Here is an 18,384-nt window from a genome sequence, read left to right on the forward strand (position 1 = left end):
ACCACTTAAGCCTTCAGGGCAATGGCCTCCGTCCCCACAGCTCCTCTCCAGGCTCCGTGGGAAGCCAGACTCTCCCGGGGGCTCCACAAGCAGCTGAGATGGTCCAGGAATCCCGGGCAGCGCCGCCTCAGGCAGAGCCCAGCAGAGAGGACCCGGCCGCCGCCCCCGCCGCCCCGCTTCTCCCCGAGCCGCAGACTCGGTTCCCGAGGGGAGACACCTGGAGCACGAGCGCGCACGAAGGACCGTGGGACGAACCAGGTTCTTACTTCAGGAGAGCCACTGACAGGCGGCCTTGCCAGCCAGAACGGAAGAGACCTCGGCCTCCGCTCTAGCGGGAACTACAATTCCCAGAATGCCTCAGCGGAAGCGCCTTGCTCTGGTGCCCCACTGGGACTCCCTGCAGTTGAACACTAAAGCCTTGGTATGTTTCAATCTCTCTAGAGAGAGGTCCTTGGTGTAATTCGCTCTTTTGGGGTCGTTCTCCTGGGTTGCTTCTCGGGTTGTTCATTTCTGAAATGCCACGAAAGATAATTGTGTATACTTTTTGTTATTGTTTCGTTTTTTGTTTTTTGTGTTTGTTTTGTTTTCCTGAGGCAGTTTCTCTTTGTAGCCCTGACTGTCCTGGAAATCCCTCTGTAGACTAAACTGGCCTTGAGTTCATAGAACCGCCTGGCTCTTCCTCCTGGATGCTGGGATGAACGGTGTCAGACACCAGGCCTGACTGTGTTTACTCATTAAAACACTGAAGTCCCATATTATATGGCCTAGAGGCCACACTGTACATTTTCTGAAAGTCTGAAGACGTTGAGTGTGTGCTTGGCAGAACATTTTATTTAATCACGATCTCAGCAATTCATACGATTCTTATGCCGGAGCAGAGAGCCCCAGAGCAATGCCTGTAGACAGAGAACCTTTGCACATGGCTCCCAGCAGAGCCTCAGCTAAGAATATGCTTCCATGATACTGGTCTGTAGGCCAGTTTAAAAGGCAGTTTTTTTTTTTTTTTTTTTTTTAATTAATGATTTATGTAGGAGGGTGTCACTCATTGTGCCGCCCCTGAGCAAATGCTCCTGCATTGTCAAAGACCACCTTTGACACTCCAGGTCAGGGTAAACTGAGGCTGGTGGATGTACAGTCCCTAAAGGGGCCAGAGCTGAGGGCTCTTGGTGTGTGTGTGTTGGGGGGGGGGGGGAGGGAGTCTGCTGATAGCAGCATGCAATTAAAAGAGGAACTGGCAAGAAACTCTGAACTCTTTTAACTCTTTATGGGCCAAAGATGATTGCTCCTGGTAGGGGGAGACTCTGTAGTTAAAAGGGAACAGGGAAGAGGGGAAACCAGTGCTGATGACACCTGGCATAAACTGCCACTGATGGTGGTTAGACAGTAGAGAAAGACAGGAAGGAGGAAAAAAAATCACACAAACACACACAAGTTCCTACAAGCTTCAACAACTTCACTTAGACACATGCACACACACACACACACACATACATGCATACATACACACACACACAACACACACATACAATCAGATGGACAGACATTTACACATTAACACATATTTGGTGAGTGGTGGGTGGAGCAAAGCTCCAACTCCTACAATCAACACTTTATTTTTTTTTTTCCTCTTAGCCTTTTTATACTCTCTAAAAACAAAGTTCTCTACGTAAGAAGAAAAATTACCTCATAGCCATAGGGTACATATTTCCCTGTTACACAAGAGGGAGTTACAGTAGTGTTATTGATCAAACGCTCTCCTATCAAAGCTCGCGCCTAAACAAACATTCTTCATATGTCTTTCAAAGCAATATTTTTAATCTACCTTCCATTCCACAAGTTTATTATAAATTCAAAGCAATAGTTTTATCTGTATTCCATTTCACAAGTCCATTATAAGTTCAAAGCTATTATATATATATACATATATATATATATTTTTTTAAAGGAATCTTCCATTCCTCAAGCTCATTATAAGTTTAAAGCAGTAGTTTATTTTATGTCATAGGTTAACAAGTTTTTTTGGTTTTTTTTGTTTTTTTGTTGTTTTTTTTTTTTTTTTTTAACCAAGAACCTGGTCATCTATCTTATGTCCTCTTTTGGAAGTCTTGTGGCTGGTCATGTACTCTCTGTTTTTACACCCACAGCAGAAGTACCCACTCTTTTTCATGACCTTACTCACCATGCTGCGCACTGGGACCTGGGGCCTCATCCCTGGACCTAACCTGGAATGAATGTTCTAGAATGAATGTTTTCCTTGATCGTTAACTTGTCCCAAGCCCAGTTTTCTTCCTAGTGCAATTTACGTGCTCATAACACATGAAATCTCACTGAACTTCTTTTACAGCACATCTTACTTTTCATTCTAACTTTAAGCTTTCTATCAAATATCTTAACTTTTTAACTTGAATCAAATCGGGAATTGTATAAAATCACAATCAGGAATTATAAAAGAATCAATTCATTGAAGCAGCATTATTTTATGAACGCATTGTCTCCATATTGATCTGCAGAGAATGTGCCCAATAGAGTGGGCTAATACCCAGGAAGCAAACACACCAGACAATGGCAGTGAGGGTGTCCATCTCACTATACCACACACATGAGAAGTACAGCAGTGACACCCATGGCTATGGGCACCAGTTGCAAACCGCAATCTGGAGATGAAGGCCCCGAGGCTGTGCCTCTCCAGGGTCCACCCACCAAGCCATACAGAACAGTGGGCCATCTTCAGGAGGCTCACTTGTCCACTGCTGTTCTCCTGCATGCGGTACCTGTGTATATATACATATATGTGTGTGTGTGTGTGTGTGTGTGTGTGTGTGTGTGTGTGTGTGTGTGTATCAAGCTTAGCATGTAGGCCTGGTGTCCTTTGATCTCAGCACTCAGGAGGCAAAGCAGGAGGATCTCTGTGAATTTGATTCCAGCTGGTCTACATAGTGATTTCCAGGACAGCCAGAGCTGCATAGTGAGACCCTATCTCAAAAAACAAGCAAACAAACACCTAGCAAGCCATGGACAGCAAGCCTGTAGGCAGCGTTCCCCCATAGTTCCTGCTTCAGTTTCTACACTGGCTTCCCTCACCGACTGACTGTGATTGGTATGTGTAATCCAAATAATCCCTTTCTTCCCCAAATTGATTTTTCTCAGGGTTTTATCGCAAGAACAGGAACCAGGCTAGACAGGGTGTTCTCTCCTACTTTTGGAAATGTGTTCAGTAACTTCAAATTTAAAATATCTTTGATGATCCGAGTGTGGTGGCGCACACCTTTAATCCCAGCACGTGGGAGGCAAAGGCAGGCTGATCGCTGTGAGTTCGAGGCCAGCCTGGTCTACAAAGTGAGTCCAGGACAGCCAAGGCTACACAGAAAGACCCTGTCTCAAAAAACCAACAAAAAACAAAACAAAACTTTGAACCTAGTCATCCCATTTTTCACATTTTCCTCAGTAGACTGGAACCTGTGACCTGTTTTTGGTGGAGATGTCTAAGGAAGGCTGTCATCATCCAGAGAGACAGAGAGATGACAGAGACAGAGAGGGACAGAGAAACAGAGAGAGCGACACACACACAGAGACAGAGAGGGGGGATAACAAATCATAACATAAATATTAAAGCTAGTAAACAAAGTAATTGTATACTGTATGCAAAGCTCTCTCAAGGCTAGAAAGATGTTTCAACAGTTAAGAGCACTGGCTGCTCTTCCAGAGGACCAGGGTTCAGTTCCCAGCATCTACACAGTGGCTCAAAACTTTAAAAAATTCTCCAGTGACAGAAGACCCAGTGCCCTCATCTGTTTCCATGGGCACCTCATGCACATGGCGCAGAAACATATTATTCATGTCCAGATTGATCCAGGGCTTTCTCAGAGTCCCCGGTGACAGGACGAAAGAAACCCTGTCTTGGCCCGGCTTGGTGGCGCACGCCTTTAATCCCAGCACTCGGGAGGCAGAAGCAGGAGGACCACTGTGAGTTCGAGGCCAGCCTGGTCTATAAAGTGAGTCCAGAATAGCCAAGGCTACACAGAGAAACCCTGTCTCGAAAAACCAAAAAAAAAAAAAAAAAAAAAAAAAGAAAAAGAAAAAGAAAAAAAAAAAAACCCAGTCTTGTGTCCTTACACAGAGCCAAATTGGGCTTGAGGCTTTGGGCCTCAAAGTAGTTAAGATATCAGTTCCTGGGAACTTGGCTCTGTTCCCTAAAGAGACTGGAGTTATCAGTACCAGGATGCAATGCTCTTGAGATACCACATTCTCCTTGTGCAGCATTGCTTGATTAGTCTCCTGCTGACACTGGAAATAGCATATAACGTGCTGGACCAACTACCCCTCCTCCTCCCCTCCTTGTCCTCCCCCTCCTCCTCTTGTTTGTTTGGATTTGGTTTTTAAAGACAGGGTTTCTCTATGTAGTTCTGGCTGTCCTGGAACTTTCATTACAGACCAGGCTGGCCTCGAACTCACACAGATTCTCATGCCTCTGCCTCCCGAGTGCTGGGATTAAAGGTGTGCGCCATCACTGCCCAGCCAGAAGCATTCTTTGTAAGTTTTCTGTTCTGGACTCTCCCTCTTGTGTCTACCAACTTCCTCAGGAACCTCTTGTCTGCTTTTGGGTAATAGCACCTGCCTTTTCCTACAGCCGTGGGCATAATGATCAGTCATGGCTATCCTCACACAATACATACAATAATCTATATCAATATAAAATATTTGAAAATAATAAGAGCTCTATAGTTTAAGAGTAGATTCAATAATCTAAACGCTTATCCTATTATTTATTTATTTATTTATTTTGGTTTTTTGAGACAGGGTTTCTCTGTGTAGCCTTGGCCATCCTGGACTCACTTTGTAGACCAGGCTGGCCTCGAATTCACAGCGATCCGCCTGCCCCTGCCTCCCGAGTGCTGGGATTAAAGGCGTGCGCCACCACGCCCGGCTATTATTTTCCTATTATTTCTATATCTCCCTCTTTGTTGCAGGATTTTGAGTCCATTGTGAACCCTGAGATTGTGAACTGTAAAACCTTTTTTCTTGTTTGGTGTGGTTCAGCTCTAGTGCACACCTTTAATCCAAGAACTTTCTGTTTATTGTAAGCAGGTGATTATGGTGTGGCTCAGCCCCAGCACATACCTTTAATCCAAGACCTTTCTGCAAACAGGATTTGATAAAGTCAACCCTTGGTCAAGAGGCAGAGCAAGAAACCAGCTGACAGGGATTAAGTAGAGAGGAGGAACTTGGTGAGAAAGGTTGTAAAGGCAGCATGGAGAAGAGGAAGGAGCTCTTTAGCTCTTTGGCTTTTAGCTCTTGGGTTTTCAGGTGAGCTGGCAAGCTTTTGGCCTTGGGCTTCTTGTCTTTGGCTTTTTCCTTCTGGGACATGAGCTGAGTAGGAAGGCCAGATGAGTGCTTTCTCTGCCTCTCTGAGCTAACAGGTTTCCACCCCAGCATCTGGCTCCTGAATCTTTATTGGTAAAATTGAATGCTTGAGATTTTCCTTCTTTCTAAGAACACACCCCCTTTCTCCTTTCAACCCTCTCATCCTACGTGAGAAAGGATAGAGAAAAGAAATAGAGAGAAATTTCTTTTCTCGTTTTCTCCCTGACCAAAATCACAACAACTTGCAACCAACCTCCTTTCAATGATGACAAGCATTTATGAATATCCATCACCCATTGCATGACCAAAAATCACCCACCACACCTCTCAGGAATGAGGGTGTTGTGTTCTTTTAACATTGCTTCCTGCTGTTTTGGGGAGAAGTTTTCTTTTTGGGGGGCCCAAGAAAATTGAAAAATGGTCAAGTCTTAAGTAAACTAATTATAAAATTTGTTTTCCAGTTTCTAAATGCTCTGAAAATAGAACAGTCTGAAAGGCTGGACCAGTTGGTATCAGCACCTTTCTTTGAAGCTGTCTTGGAAGCAAATTGCAATGAAAGAGCAATTGAGGCAGGCTGAGGTGGGATCAAGCAGGATGCTGGAACAAGCATATTGGCGGCTCAGCATCCTTCTGGACGAATATGTCAGATGTGTTCAAATCTCGCTGGTTTTGGGTTCTTTTGCTCCATAAACATATAGACTCTCACAAGTAATACGCAGCTCTGCAAGTGCACAGGTATGGAATGTGCAGAGCTTATAGACCAGTTCAAGACGGTTTCCTGCTCTTTGTAAAGACATCTGCAACCAAGCTGCAATATAAATCTTTAATCTATGCCATTTAAAAGAATGACATGACACCTCCTCAGGTCTTTGTAGCCAATAAGACTCATTGGCTGTACAAAGACACTCAAGTCTCAGAGCTACTCCCGCATAAAGGGAGCAACCCATACATTATCTGTCTTCGTCTTTTGATTCCCTTCTTCCTGTCTGCAGCCAGGATATTCAGGAGGTCTCCCTCTGTCAAACACGATTTTTATCAAATTGGATGGAAGACATACCTTTTCTTTTCCTGTCGGGACAAATGTAGAACCTCCTTCCCAATGCAACACACCTTTCTTCCACTTTGGAATTAGAACTTCTATGGACTTATCTAACTCAGCAGTCCTTCCTAAAATCCAGTGTTTTTTTTTTTTTTTAAACAGTTGTGCTACTTGTCCCATTGACGTTTTAAGAATTTTGTTTAAAAAAAGAAGTATTTATTATGTATACAGTGTTCTGCCTGCATGTACACCCGCAGGCCAGAAGAGGGCGCCAGATCTCATTATAGATGGTTGTGAGCCACCATGTGGTTACTGGGAATTGAACTCAGGACCTTTGGAAGAGCAGCCAGTGCTCTTAACCTCTGAGCCATCTCTCCAGCCATGTTTTAAGAATTTAACGTCACCAAAGCATCATTTATTCTATCTCTGGGATATTCTTTATCCCCTTTCTGTTCTGTGAGTGTTTCCATTAAATTTCTGTCAGGCTGCTCACTAATGGCTTGACCTGTAGGAATGTAAGCTGTAGCCGTAACAGGTTTTATGCCATGTCTAAAAAACTGTTGTATTCCAATGGATATACACATGTTGAAGCACCATAAGCCCCAATCTGTAGGGCAACTCCAAGGCAGTCACCACCTCTAACAAATGCATCATCTTAGAATTATCCTTTTTATTTTTTATTTATTTATTTATTTATCCTTCACTGGTATCTTTTTTAATTTTTTCCCATTTTATTATTTTATTCATATTACATCTCGATTGTTAGCCCTTCCTGTGTTTCCTCCCATTCTTCCCTCCCTCCCACTTCCCCCCTTCTCCCCTCCCCCATTTCTGTGATTGAGGGAGACCTCCTCCCCCTATATATGATCTGCCTCCTGAGTGCTGGGATTAAAGACGTGTGCCACCTTGCCTGGCACCACCATAGCTTTAAACCTAACCTCAAATATATATATATATATATATATATATTTTTTTTTTTTTTTTTTTTTTTTAACCTGTTAGGAAGTTTTGTTGTCTGCAGTTGGCTTCTGCTTTCCCAGACTCTGAGTCGCCCTTGCGTGACTATTTATTTACAGGGAGGCTTTTCTGCCTCTCAGGCTGTAGCTGGGAGTTGCCTCACTGGCTCTTCTTCCCCTGGCTGGGAAGTTGTTGGGCTTACAAGTGCTTGTTCCTCTGGCCTGTACAAGTCTGTAACAGCATGCTCTGGTGCTTTGCATTTGATTGTTAACCATTTTGCCCCCTGAGGTTTGCTTGCTGTCTTTTATGAGCAGACACCATATCTGGGATTAAAACAAAAACACGTGTGTACAACATAAACCAAAACTTCCATACCATAGGGGAGGAGGAGGAAGAGAGCAGAGCCACCATGGGTTAGTGCGGAGAGAAGCACATGGCCAGGTCAGCGTGGATGGAGCAAAGCAGCCCAGATGAGAGGGATGTGCAAGTATTTATGGATTATGGACGGGAAGTTGCCCAGATAGGAATGGTTAGAGCAATTGATAGGGTATGGGACTGGGAGATAAAAAAGGTGGTTTAGGAGGTTAATTCTGCCCTGTCCAACGTGAACTAAGGCTTATTTAAACACCACAGGTGTCTGTTATTAACTATGACCGTGGTTTAAATAATACTGCCACAATAATTACAGGCTTTAATAATAAACTTTATTAGCTATTTATTTCATATTTTCTATAACCAAGTCTTCTCAAAGGAAGCTAGTCTCCTGTCTGGCTAGGAAACGTTGGGAAGCTTCCCTGTGTTGAAGAGACAGTCTTATTTTTTTTTTTTCTCAACAGGTGTCTCTTAAAAGATCCGCTTCAAGCTGGGCTTGGTGGCCAGTGCCTCTAATCCCAGCGCTCCAGAGGCAGGTGGATCTTTGTGAGTTCAAGGCCAGCCTGGTCTATAAAGTGAACACCAGAACAGCCAGAGCTACACAGAGAAACCCTGTCTCTAAAAACCAAAACCAACCAACGAAATAAAAAGAACTGCAGTTGCTAAGTAACTGGTTCTTTTTTTTTTTTTTTTTTTTTTTTTTTTTTTTTTCTTCTCTCCCTTTAAGGAAGAGAACAAAAAAATTGCTCTGTACTTGGGAATAATTGTTTGTCTTCGTTTGGATTCTATTTCAATTCTTGTCTTGTGATGAGCATCAAACTTTTAGTGGAAATTTACAACGCTGTTGCACTTTTCTCTTAACCATGTTAATTCCCAAATAATTGAGACTGGACTATGCAATTTATTTAACAAAGTCTAAAGCACAATACCGTGCAGCGGTTACTCTGGTCTAATCTTCTGGCTAGCTCGCAGTCAAAACCCGCAAGATGCTCGCATCTTATGGCTTTCTCTGCTCCAGCAGTTCCTCACGCTGTCTCCTGAACCTCTCTCTGTGGCTGGATGCCCTGCTTCCTCTCTCGATCTCCCCCTCCCCTGGCTAACAGGACAATCAGCCCTGTTCTCTATCCTCCTCAGTCACTGGCGCTTCAGCTCTTTATTGCTTTGTCAGGAACAACTGGGGAGTGTCCACACAGCAGTGAGATGTTGGGTTCTCAGCATAAGGATGGCAACCAGACATGGGGGCAGTGAGATCAGCACTTGATAACCTAAGGATAATCCTCACCTAGTGGCTAGCAACCTTCCGCCTCCACTTCTCCACTTGCTTCCGGAATGGCTGGGTCCTGAGCCACATGCAGCTCTGCACAGCAGATACAGGGGAGGCTTTCCCTATGAGGAAGTAATGCTTCATTCAACACCAGTTCTGCCAATCACCTTTTTTGGTTAAATGAGAGAGGGGAGGGGGGAGAGGGAGAGAGGGGAAGTGGAGGTTGGGAGAGAACACAAGTGTCTTCACTGTGAAGTCTCTCAACTCCTCTGGGTTTGGGGGAACTTCTAAACAATCAGCAGGATGGAGCCCACCTGACAGAACAAACCTAGAGGTTCCCTGCAGTGTGGACCCTCTGGTGGTAGACGAGATGTGATTTCTGACTGAAGCCCTTACAGCAGATGCTGCAGATGAAGGGCCGCTCCCCAGTGTGGACCCTCTGGTGAGTGTAGAAGGATGAGGCTTGACTGAAGCTCTTCCCACACTGAGGGCACGTGTAGGGCTTCTCTCCTGTGTGGACCCTCTGGTGAGCAGTAAGCCCCGTTTTCCAGCTGAATTCCTTCCCACATTCCTCACACTTGAACGGCTTCTTCCCAGTGTGAATAATCTTATGGGCTTGGAGATTGGATCTCTGTGTGAAGCCTTTCCCACACGTGTCACATTTGTACGGCTTCTCCCCAGTGTGCGCCATCTTGTGGGCTTGGAGGTGTGAGAGTTGAGTGAACTGCTTCTTGCACACATTGCATTCGAACGGCTTCTCACCAATATGGACGCTCTGATGAGCCTGCAGACTTGAGGCATGACTGAAGCCTTTCCCACACTCCCTGCATTTATAGGGTTTCTCCTCAGTGTGGACCCTCAGGTGGGCGTGAAGGTTCGAGCTACAGCTGAAGCGTTTGCCACAGTCTCCACACTTATACGGTTTCTCTTCTGTGTGAGTTCTCTCATGGGCTTGAAGATGTGACCTCTGTGTGAAGGCCTTCCCACACACTTCACACTTGTAAGCCTTCTCCCCTGTGTGAACTCTCTGATGACTATAGAGGTTCAAGCTCCAGCTGAAGCCTTTCCCACACACGTCACATCTGTACGGTCGCTCCCTGGTGTGGACCCTCTGGTGAGTGTGGAAGGTTGAGACCTGACTAAAGCCCTTCCCGCACTGAGGGCACGTGTATGGCTTCTCTCCCGTGTGGACCCTCCGGTGAGCAGTAAGGGCCTGGCTCCAGCTGAACCCCTTCCCACACTCCTCACACTTGAATGGCTTCTCCCCGGTGTGAATAATCTGATGGGCCTGGAGATTGGACCTCTGGCTGAAGGCTTTCCCGCACGTGTCACACTTGTAGGGCTTCTCTCCCGTGTGCACCCTCTGGTGGGTCTGGAGGTGCGAGATCTGAATGAACCGCTTCTGGCACACGGTGCATTTGAACGGCTTCTCGCCAGTGTGGACACTCTGATGGGCCTGCAGATTTGAGGTGTGACTGAAGCCTTTGCCACACTCCTCACATTTATAAGGCTTCTCTTCTGTGTGGACCCTCAGGTGGGTGTGAAAGTTCGAGCTACAGCTGAAGCGTTTGCCGCAGTCTCCACACTTATACGGCTTCTCTCCTGTGTGGATCCTCTCGTGGACCTGGAGGTGTGGCCTCTGAGTGAAGCTCTTCCCACACACCCCACACTTGTAAGGCTTTTCCCCCGTGTGCACTCTCTCATGATTATGAAGGTTCACACTCCAGCTGAAGCCTTTCCCACACACATCACACCTGTATGGCTTTATGCCGGTGTGAACTCTCTGGTGGGCTTGAAAATACGAGCTCCGACTGAAGCCCCTCCCACACACGTCGCAGCAAAATGGCTTCTCTCCCGTGTGGACCCCCTGGTGGTTCTGGAAGCTTGAGACCGAATTGAACCCCTTGCCGCACGCGTCACACTTATATGGCTTCTCTCTCGTGTGGACCCGCTGATGGCTCTTGAGGTTCGAGCTACATCTGAAGCACTTGCCACAGTCTCCGCACTTATATGCCTTCTCTGTGTGGATCTTCTCGTGGACTTGGAGGTGTGCCCTCTCAGCGAAGCCCTTCCCACACACCTCACACTTGTAAGGCTTCTCTCCTGTGTGCACCTGGTAGTGGATGGTGAGATCTGAGCTGCGGCTGAAGCCTTTCCCGCAGCTGTCGCACCTGTAGGGCTTCTCCCCCGTGTGCACTCTCTGGTGGGTCTGAAGGTCTGAGTTCTGACTGAAACCCTTGCCACAGTCCTGACACCAGTAGCGCTGTTTTCCTGGATGAGCGCTTTGTTGAATGGGGACACTGGAGCTATGGCCGGTGTCCTCATGTGTACTAGGCACAGGGGACTCCTTTTCCAAGAGGGCCTGCTGATGGAGTTCCAGACTGGGGCTGTCAGTGAAGGCTTCTTGGCCCTGGCTGCACTGGGAAGTCTTCTGTTCTGTGTAAACATGATGCTGGGTGACAGGTGACACAGGAAAGATGACTTTACCAAGGTCACTGCTGCTGTGGGCTTTGTCTGTTTTATGCAGGATATTGTTATTATGATGGGAAATGCAGCTCAGAATGTCAACACCCAAATCCAACAGCCGTGGCTGCTTTTTCACTGGAGTCTGCAGACACTGTTTCTGATGGTTTTGTCTCTGGGTAAGATGTGTTTTATTCCAAGAACACTGGGCTATCCAGAACAGAAATTCCTGATTTTCAATATTGCTGAAAAGGTCCCTTATGAGACTCTCAGGACAGCCATCACCCTCAGAGGACCAGGGTGGCTCTTCTGCTCCCGTGTGGGAGGAGGCATGGCACTGCTCCAGGAACTGAGGGCCCTTTCCTTGAGTGTTTATTTCAGCTTCTGGAGTTCTGGCCAGCTTGTTGAAATCAAGGCTTGTCTTTTGCCAGCATGGAAACTGCCCTGGTAAAAAGCACCTTAATCCTTCTGCACAAAGAGTCTCCATCTTGTTTAGACTCTGCGCTTCTGAAAGAACAGAGAACAGAAGACGGTATCAGCAAGGATGGGACATGGAAGGTCCGAGTCCTCAGTTCTCTCTGGAAACATGAACTAGAGACCAGCATCAAAGATGAATGTCCAAAGCTCTGAGGAGCAGAGATCCACAACAGAGAGAACACACACGCAACAGGAGGCCACTTCTGATGTGGTGAAAAATCAAAGTCACCTTCAGCCTCTGCTGAGTAGCTGCCTCACGCTGCCCATGTGTGCAGCTGTGCAGATGAATAACGGGAAGGAAACACCTCTCAGTCTCTGTGTTTGAGATCACACACATATAGAAGGATATTGGAATACTTTCAGCACTCAAGCTCGCTTGGAAACTACAAGAGAGCTAATGCGCTTAGATGGCCAGACCTTTAACATGCCTGCTGACTAGGGAAGGGCTTCCCTGGGAAGACATCAGCACGCAAGGGCAGCAGCGAGTGGGTTTCCTTCAGGCACCTGCTCTCCAACCTAAGCTCACCAGGCTCACAGCGGAGCAGGGGAAGGGCTCAAAGTCCAAGGTAGATCTCAGCTGCCAACCTATGGTAGCAGATGCCCTGAAGGAATAGCAAAGGTTAGCATGCTGACAGGTTCCCCCAAGGACACTGTGAAATGCCACAGGAACAAACTATAAGGATGGGAAACCATGAAGGTGAACTGAACAGCTTGTGAAGCTGGAAACTGAAACAAGTGAAGTAGGAGACCCAGTGATGCTGGGACATGGCCCAGAGGCTTACAGGAATGCATCGCATACAGTCAGTGTCAGTGGGGCAAAGAGGTAGAGGGATGCTCTTGTGAAGAACATGGAAGACTTTCTGGGATGACCATTTCTGTAGCTGCACAAGGACCACGGGCTTCATGGAGCCCCTGCTCACAGTGTGCGGACACCCATTCTAGTGTGTGTCACCAGAAATAAAGCAAATTCCATGATAATGAGTGTGTCCGTGTTCAGAGACCAGTGGCAGCAGAGAGACAGACAGACAGACAGACAGACACACACACACACGAGAGCAACAGAGAGTGAGAGCGTGAGAAAGCGCGTAAGGGAGAGCACATGGGAGAGAGCGGGAAAGAGCGGAGAGAGCACGAGAGAAAGAGAGTGCAAGAGAGTGTGAGAGTGAGAGCGAGCACATGAGAAAGTGAGTGAGCAAGAGAGAGAGAGTGAGCAAGAGTACGAGAGAGGGAAAGAGCGAGAGAGAGAGAGAGAGCCAGAGTGAGAGAGAGAACAAGAGCAAGAGTGTGAGAGAGTGAGAGGGGAGACAGAGAGAAGTGACCTGTCTGGAGTGTGAGGTCCTACGAAGAGGGTTCCAGTAAGGCCCTTTCCTCCTGGGCTAGTGAGACTTTTGGGACTTTCCCATTGTGAAGAGAGCTGACCAGGAAGGTCAGCTGGGTGCTTTTTCTATGTGTCTGAATTAGCAGGTTTTTCACCCAACCATTGGCTCCTGAGTCTTTATTGGTAAAAAAGAAAGACTGGGATTTTCTTTTAAAACAAAAGCCAATGGTCTGAGGCAGGGAACAGCACAACAGGGGGAGGAAGCACCCTACATAAGAGCAGAAGCTGTGCTGGGGGAATCTCATAGCTGCACTTACCTGTCCGGGTCCAGGCCACAAGAAAGGGGTTACAGAAACTCCCAGAGCTAAGGAAAGCTCTGCGGGCAGGCCTGTCCCATCATGCAGGGCCAGAGAAGCTGTTGTGTGAAGCTATGAAGGTGAAGCCTGGTTGCCTAGGTGACCCAAACAGGCTAGAGATACCAGAGGCCTGGGATACTTGGGAGGAAAAGCTGCTAACAGGGAGTGGAACCAGCCCAGGGAAAGGACATGTGCTGCAGTCAACAAAGCTGAAAGCAGATGGAGATGTAGAGTGCTTTGACCTCAGACATGGAGATGTGGAGTTTGGAGTTTGCCTACCTGGTTTTGTTCTTGCATTGGTTCGGTGTTTCCTCACTGTGCTCCCCTTCCTCCCTTTCAGAATGGTATATTCTGTGCCACTGTATACTGGATTATGTGACCTGCTTTGTGACTTTGATTTTACAAGGGTTACAGTTAAGAGACTGCGTAAGTCTCAGAAGAGGCTCTGAACTGTTAAAGAAGGCGGAGGCTGTGATAGACTGTAGGGACTTCTGTGGTTGGACTTAAACGCAGTTACATTCTGATCTGGCTACAAGACTGTGGGGGTCAGGGGGTGGAATATGATGGGTTGACTAAGAATGGACCCCACAGTTAGAATGCTTGGTCCACAGGGAGTGTCGGGAATCAGGAGGTGTGGCCTTGTTGGAGGAAGGGTGTCAACTGGGGTGAGCTTTGGAGTGTGGGAAAGATTAAGCTTTGTCACAGGTGGAAGCAGTCTTGGCAGGCTTTACCCTTGGAGCACCCAATGAATATCTTGTGACAGACTGAGTGGAGCCATCTTGGGCCTGGAATTCAGGAAGCAGAACTGGGAACCCCACGGGGCTATTGTTTTTCTAATTGACCCTCAATGGGAAAAGGAGACTGTCCTTCCCATGTGACTCAGGCAGGTGGGGAGGAGAGAACAACAAGTTCAGCCTGGGCTTGAGCGCCTGTGGAACAGCGGACCTGCTGGACCAGCACGGGGCTAGAGAGACACCTAAGGACCCGTCCCGTGGAACGGATACCGGAAGGTTCACTCTTTTGTCCCTTTAACCTTTTTTCCTTCTTGTGTAAGCTAGTTGGATTGTATAATAAAGTTTAATTATTAAGAAACAGAGCCAACATTGGAGCTTCAAATACTCAGGCCAGGCCCAGTGTCTCTCTCTTCCTGCTGCCTTTATATGTGGATGTCGAACTCTCTGTGACCATGTCTGCCTGAATGCTGCCATGCTCCCCACCATGACAATAATGAACTAAACCTCAGACGCAGCAAACAAGCCTCAGTTAAATGCTTTCCTTTATAAATGTTGCCATGATCATGGCACTGACTAAAGACACACACACACACACACACACACACACACACACACACACACAATTTTTATTTAAAGCACACCATCTATGTGTAAATGAAAAGATAAAGTGGGGGCGAGAGAGATGCTGCAGAGACTCAGAGGAGAGGCTGCTCTTCCTGATGTCCCAGGCTGGGTTTGTTGTACCTGAATTGCGGCTCACAACCATCTGTTAGTTCAGTTCTAGAGGATCTGATGCCCTCTTCTGCTCTCTGTGCGCACCATATACATAAAATACAAAATAAATAAACCTGAGAGGAAAGCAATGGAGTGTAACCAATCACTGAATGTGAACCTCTGACATTGCCAAGGCCCTCAGGCCGCCATGCTCACCCACTGACAGAAGGTTCCTGAAGGTCTCCAGCATCACGTCATGGTACAGCTTCCTCTGGTCAGCATTCAGCAGCCCCAGCTCTTCGTCACTGAAGACCACGGCCACGTCCCTGAATGTCACTGCCTCCTGTGACAGGAAACACAAGCCACCTCAGTTTCATACCCAATGTCACTAAGACCTGAGCAACTGTTTACACAGCGCCTGTTGTCTTAGCTGGGGTTTCAATTGCTGGGACAAAACACCATGATTGAAAGGCGAATTGGGAGGATAGGGTTTATTTGGCTTACACTTCCATTTTACTGATCATTATTGAAGGAAGTCAGGACAGGGACTCAAGAGGGCTGCATCCTGGAGGCGGGAGCTGATGCAGAGGCCATGGAGGGTGCTGCTCACTGTGCCTGGCTCATTCTCTTATAGATCCCTGAACCACCAGGCAGGGATGGCCCCACCTTAGTGATCCCTCTAGTGAAAAAATGCCTTGCAGTCGGATAGTATGGAGGAATTTTATCAACTGAGGCTCCTACTTCTCATGACTCTAGGTTGTGTCAAGAGGCCACATACCACCAGGCAAGAACACTTATTTACCCCTTTACATGGCTCCCGAGGCTTACGGGGGGCAGGCGGGGAGGGAGGGTAGAAAAGAAAAAAAGTAAACACTGGTAAAAGGAACTTGGCGTCTTTACCACAGCTGCATCGCTAGGTTCGTTGCTGTTCAATGGAAGTCTGTTAGAGAGCGCCAGCTCATGGCGGGAGTGTTAGCTCGCAGGTGATTCTGCTGGTCACACTCCGGGACCTCGCAATGTCTTATATCTCACCTCGTCACCTGCTGCAACCGACGGGTGTGTCAGGTGCATATGGGCAATAAAAAGACTGCCCTTCACCCCCAGGTCTGTCTGTCTCTGTCTCTCCCTCCCTCCCTCCATGTTCCAGCTTTGCTCTCTCTCTGTTCCCACTGTTTCTTTCTCTGCCTCTCTGTCCCCCACACAAACCCTCGTGGCTCACTCACTGTCCCTACCCCTTCTGTACTCCTTCCTTCCCACAATAAAGGCGTTTTATACCAGATCTGGTGCAAGGCATAATTCCACAGGCGGGTACACCCTGGCATGGGCATGACATGGTGCCATCCAGCCACATCATCTGTATAGATCATAACAGGAAACAGCTGACAATGCCTGGCTCTTCCTGGGCAGTACAGATCAGATGCACCTTCATCCTGAAATCCCTAATGCTCTGAAGCCCACTTCATGAGTGACGACGGCATTTACAATGTTTTTTCCCTTGAGGAGAGTTATAGATTTCAGAGTCAGAATACTTTATTAGTAAAGTCTATGCAAGTATTCAGTTTGTAAAAACTCTCCAATTTCTGAAAACTCTTGTGTGTCCATAAGTATCTAGCAGATGACAGTGAAGTCTGAATCACTCACTATGTTCTTAGTCCTGTCCCTCTCACAGGCTGCACTGGCTGGTTGTGTGTCGCTCTGACACAAGCTAGAGTTATCTAAACAGAGAAACCTCCATTAAGAAAATGCCTCCTAGACAGGCAGTGCTGGTGCATGCCTTTAGTCCCAGCACTCAGGAGGCAGGGGCAGGCTGATCTATGTGAGTTCAAGGTCATCCTGGTCTACAGAGTGAGTTCCAAGATAGCTAATGCTAAAACAGAAAAACTGTTTTGAACCCACCCTCCCCCACAAAAAACGAAAAGAGAATATCTCCTAAATTGGCGCACGCCTTCAATCCCAGCACTTAGGAGGCATAGGTAGATGGATTACTGTGGATTCAGGGCTAGCTTGGTCTACACAGAGTTTCAGGACAGCTGGGGCTATGTGGAGAAACCTCGTCTTGAAAAACCAATGAAAGTGCAAATGAAAGAAACTCTTTCCTCCCCACCCTGCTTTCTGGTCATGGTGCTTTGCTGCATCCATAGAAATCCGGAGGCAGTCTGTGGTAATGCATTGCTTTGATCCCAGCACTCAGGAGGCAGAGACAGGAGGATCTCTGAGTTCAAGGCCAGCCTGGTGTACAGATGAATTCCAGGACTTCTAGGGCTACACAGAGAAACTCTGCTGTTTCATAAGACACAGGCCTTTGGAACCTACTGGAACAAACATGCAGCTCACGGAACACTGGCAGAGAGCTTGCTGTGATTTTGGGGGGAGGTGGAGGAGAAATCAACGGACAGCCAAAAGGCCAGTGACTTCAGTTTTTAAAAAGAATTAATTGGAGCCGGGCGTGGTGGCGCACACCTTTAATCCCAGCACTCGGGAGGCAGAGGCAGGCGGATCGCTGTGAGTTCGAGGCCAGCCTGGTCTACAAAGTGAGTCCAGGATGGCCAAGGCTACACAGAGAAACCCTGTCTCGAAAAACAAAACAAAACAAAAAAAGAATTGGATCCTCCCTTGTATAATAAAAAGAATTCCAGTTTCATTTTACACTGATGCCAATGAATCAGAAAGGGCAGGTGATACATTAGAAAATATAAGTAACGTGGCTTAGAGTCTTTATCATTCAGTTCAAATTCCTGAATTATGTGCAATTCTCTAGAATCTCTTAATATAGTAACCGGTTCTCAGTATGATGAAAGAGTGGCATTCCATATAGAAACTGCTGATCTAATTCAGGATAATTCTGACTTGACCTCATTATTTTCTCAATTACAACAAGTGATCAGAAATAGAAATCATCCATTTTATATAACACATATAAGGTCTCATACGGGTCGACCAGGTCCTCTAGCACAAGGTAATAATGAAATTGATCATCTATTGATAGTAAGTATGTTAGAGGCTTCAGCGTTTCATAAAAACCGACATGTTAAAAAAAAAAAAAACCCGCCATGTTAATAGAAAAGGTTTAAGGAAGGAATTTTCTATCACTTGGCAACAAGCTAGGAAAATATAAGGCGCCCGGGATCCAAGATGGCGGCGAGCAGTGTGGACCGTGTTTGGAGGCTCCATTGAACAATTCAGGGAACTGCACAGATTTCTGAGCCAGGAACACCGAGGTCCCCACACCATGGCAGCGGGAGTGCTCCATGGTGCGGAAGGACCAGGATGCGGAGGACCTGTGTGCCCCTGCACACGGGAGGAGCGCAGATTTTCTTGGATCGGAGCAG

At 46.9% G+C, this 18,384-nt stretch overlaps 2 protein-coding genes across 3 annotated transcripts in view; both read right to left on the reverse strand.

Annotated features, from left to right (window-relative positions):
- The window catches only part of LOC127203739 (zinc finger protein 235-like), a 211,637-nt gene that overhangs the window by 179,997 nt on the left and 13,256 nt on the right, over window positions 1-18,384 (reverse strand). The gene's annotated exons all lie outside the window — the stretch shown is intronic.
- The window catches only part of LOC127203712 (zinc finger protein 235-like), a 301,721-nt gene continuing 292,561 nt past the window's right edge, over window positions 9,225-18,384 (reverse strand). For both annotated transcript variants that reach the window (XM_051162558.1, XM_051162559.1), the window contains exon 4: window positions 9,225-11,963. In XM_051162558.1, the coding sequence (XP_051018515.1) occupies window positions 9,322-11,963 (2,642 nt within the window). In that variant the 3' untranslated portion in view covers window positions 9,225-9,321. The remainder of the gene's footprint in view (window positions 11,964-18,384) is intronic.

Source organism: Acomys russatus, chromosome 19 (assembly GCF_903995435.1).
Source record: "Acomys russatus chromosome 19, mAcoRus1.1, whole genome shotgun sequence".
Taxonomy (NCBI): Eukaryota; Metazoa; Chordata; class Mammalia; order Rodentia; family Muridae; genus Acomys; species Acomys russatus.